Here is a 3,535-nt window from a genome sequence, read left to right as displayed (position 1 = left end):
GCCGGGGGCGCAGGGTCCGGAGGCATGGGGGCTGCCCGAAGCCCAAGCGCTACCGGCTTCATGGTTTGCCGGGCAGCCTCCAGACCCTGCGCCCCCGGCTGGGCGCTTCCCCTCCCGGGCTCCAGCTGCGCTGGGGAAGCGCTGGCCGGGGGCACAGGGTCTGGGGGCTGCCCGGCAAACCGTGAAGCCGGTAGCGCTGGGGCAGCCCTTTTCACGTGGCTGGGAGGGAGGAGGGGGAGTTAGGGCGGGGACTTTGGGAAAGGGGCGGAGTTGGGGTGGGAAAGGGGCAGGGCCAGGGCCCCGTGGAGTGTCCTCTTTTTTTATTTTTTAAATATGGTAACCCTACCTAATGGGTCCTGATTGGCTACTGCTTCCTCCCAGCCCTTTCAGCCACCAGAGGACCAAGTCTTGTTAGTTCTGCCAGTACCAGAGCTTGGAGTTCTGAACTCACTGCCGCTCTTTCCTACGTGACAATTCTCTGTGGGTGGGTGTGTCAGGGCAGAGATGCCTCCAGCAGGGGCAGAGAAGGCCTGGTACACCACGTCACAGGACCAAGATGGAAACAGCAGGGAGTGCTGTGGCCCTGGACAGTGTTTGCACTGGCAGCAGTTTGGAGGACATACACACTGCTGTATCTCAGGACAGATGTGAGGGCAGAGCTTTTCTGGGAGCCCAAGACTGCACTTACAGGGATGCTATGAGGCCAGGATTCAGGTGCACTGAGCTGCATGCATAGCACCCTCCTGTGGTACATCCTGTAACTGTCTCTAGTCCATGCTATTAGCCCCTCACTCTTGCAATCATAAATAACTAACTTTCCACAACTATTTAGAGAGAGAGACTGTAACATTTCAAACAGGACAGTGAAAAACTTCAGAACCTGGCAGTGATGTGCACACACACGTGCATGTAACACAAGGGGTGTGTGGGTGTGTGTGTGTGTACACCAGGGTGTCCCAGATCAGTGTAGTATCAGCAGGCACCTAGCTGCAGGATGTGACCTGCTGGGCTGCAGTGATTTGTCCCATGCTCTCAGTGCCAGAGCTATCTCCTGCATTTGTACATCTTCAGCCACTAACACGGTCCCGTTGGGGTTGTTCACTGACTGGTCACTGCAGGAGAACCTTGTTTTACTGAGTAAGCTGCATGTCAGGACCCTGTTTGATCATTTTCCTCATGGGCCTGAGTCAATTTGCAATGAAAGGCTCTGCCATTTCTTCACCAGCTTGGGTGTGGACGGCGCGGTGATCACAAGCCAGTGATCTGGGGTGGTTCAGTATGGCTTCAGGCTTCGGATTCACAATTCAAGGCCAGTCACAAACAACGGCTCTGCTTCTTGAGCAAGGGCCAGCCTCTCTGCCGAGTACCTGTGACCTCAGTATCCTGCCAGTCATCAATAAGTAACAGGCAGGGGAAGGGGGGGGGGCGGAGGAGAGGGGAAAGGGGAACTTCTTGTGACCTCACAGTCCCACCAAGCCATGACTTCCTCATGGGCACAAGCCATTGACCATGTAACTACGAGGGACAGGAACCGTCCCACTCATCCAAATGGCATGGGGATGATTTATTTCAGGCCAGCCCTCCTGCCTGTCCACTTCTGCCAGCACATCGACTCATGTGACACCACTGGGCTTCCCACCAGTTTATCTTCCTAAAACAATATGCCTTCCAACTGTCATCAGGATCCCTGGACATACAGGATGCAGCTCCATCCGGAATGAGCAAGGGAATGGCAGTGGCATTAGGAGATAGACATTAGGAGGCCAAGAGCTTAGCAGTGTTCAGAGCAGTGTTGCATAGCAAGACTATCTAAAGTTAGAGTGGTGAGGGTCCCAAATAATCAAATAATGCAGTGGTTCAGAAGGGAGTTAAACTTTTGTGAATCAGGGCATAAGCCAACCTCTAAACCATTTTTTTGCAGGGGGAGATTTGAGGTTTTCAGCCACATTACAAAATTGCTATAGAAACAGACCAAGATGGTTCATTAATTTTAATACCAGGAGGGACCACTATAGTCATCTAGTTTGTCCTTCTACATAACACAGGCTATAGAAATTCCTCCATCAGCTCCCACAACTAGTGGTTGTATTAGAGTACATGTTTTGGAAAGATAGTCACTCTCCAAATGCTTGGAGAATCCCTCAGGAAGCTGTTCCAATAGTTAACTACCTACCTCTTGTTAAAAATCTGCATCTCAAACCCAGCACAGTACTCCCCTAGGCACAGTGAACAAGGGCAACCTGGAGAGGGAGAAGTACTGGCTGCAGCTTAAGGAAAGGAAACTATCACAGAGCAGGAGCTGATGCAACAGCAGGAAAAGAAGCAGCCAAAGAGAGCGGGGTGAAGATCCGGCTACGTGTTTGCAAAGTCTCGACACCAGGAAGAGCTTCCCTAAAATACCTGTCCATTCTTTCACCTTTTACATCTTCTCACATAATAATAATAAAAAAACAAAACAACACCTTCGGGGGTTGGTGGTTCCAGGAACACTTTAACCTACAATGATAAAAACTAGTTTCACTCCTTCATACTTACTTGAATGACACAGAGATGATTTTGTGACTGAACCAGGGAATAATTTGTCGGGAGTCTCTGGATAGGATGTAGCAGTGTTTTTATTTGGTAATAACTGCAAATATTTCCACAAGTCATCACCAGGGCTGCCTAGGGTTTGAACAGCTGAGCCAATATCTGCAATTTGGTTCTCATTTCAGAGCAGGCTTACCAAGCTTTTCATCCCTATTAACTATGGAAACCCAAAAGGCAGCTTAAATGAGGTGTTGGGGAGCGACTTCGAGCTTCGTAACAAATCCTGCTGTAGGAACCCAGCATTTCACAGGCACTGCCCGGGAATCACTCAGCGATTGCACCCATTTCTGCAGGGCAGAGACACACGTCATTATCATTGCTGTAGGTGGCATGGCAGGCTCATTGGGAGAGTTCTAGAGCCTCCATGTTTGTAGCAGGGCTTTGCAACCAGTCCTGGTGAGGTGACGGTCTTGTGGCAGCAGCCTGTGCCTGTGGTCTCACCCAGCGGGCCTGTGCCTGGGTGGCCCTGATGTGAGCCAGCATGTTCCCGGCGGCTCTGTGGCAGGGGGTCTCGCCTGGCGGGCCGGTGGCTGGGGGTCTCGCCTGGCGGACCGGGGGCTGGGTCGCCCTGCTCTGAGCCCCCGTGCGACGCCCCGTGCCAAGGACATCAGAGCTGCGGGCCCAGACCTGACTGAGGCTGGGGCGGCGGGGCAGGGCGGGAGGAGCCGGCGTGGTGCAGTGAGCTCCTCCGGCCGGCAGGGGGCAGCGGCCACCGCCGGCCCGGCTGGCGCCGCTCTGTCCGGACCCGCTCACTGCGCGCTCGGTTCGGGAGTGAGTCGCCCGGAGACGGGGCCGCGGGGAGTGGCCTGGTCCGGATCCCTTCGCTCTTCATGGAGCCGCCGCCACCACCGTCCGCGGCCTGGAGCCTCCATGTATCCGCCGGCCGGGAAGGGAAGCCCGAGGGGACCCCGGCGTCTGGGGGAAGGGTGCGGGACTGGCTGAGGGG

The 3,535-nt window shown here is 54.3% G+C and overlaps 1 protein-coding gene across 1 annotated transcript in view; it reads left to right on the top strand.

Moving 5' to 3' along the window:
• The first annotated feature begins 3,419 nt into the window (after positions 1-3,419).
• OCRL (OCRL inositol polyphosphate-5-phosphatase) overlaps positions 3,420-3,535 on the top strand; it is a 31,994-nt gene continuing 31,878 nt past the window's right edge. Inside the window, exon 1 of the mRNA XM_029911946.1 lies at positions 3,420-3,515. Within this exon, the coding sequence (XP_029767806.1) occupies positions 3,420-3,515 (96 nt within the window). The remainder of the gene's footprint in view (positions 3,516-3,535) is intronic.

Source organism: Terrapene carolina, unplaced genomic scaffold (genome assembly GCF_002925995.2).
Source record: "Terrapene carolina triunguis isolate 2854851 unplaced genomic scaffold, T_m_triunguis-2.0 Scaffold137, whole genome shotgun sequence".
NCBI classification, from domain to species: Eukaryota; Metazoa; Chordata; order Testudines; family Emydidae; genus Terrapene; species Terrapene triunguis.
The sequence above is the reverse complement of the archived record's forward strand: the minus strand, read 5'-3'. Positions and strand labels throughout refer to the sequence as shown.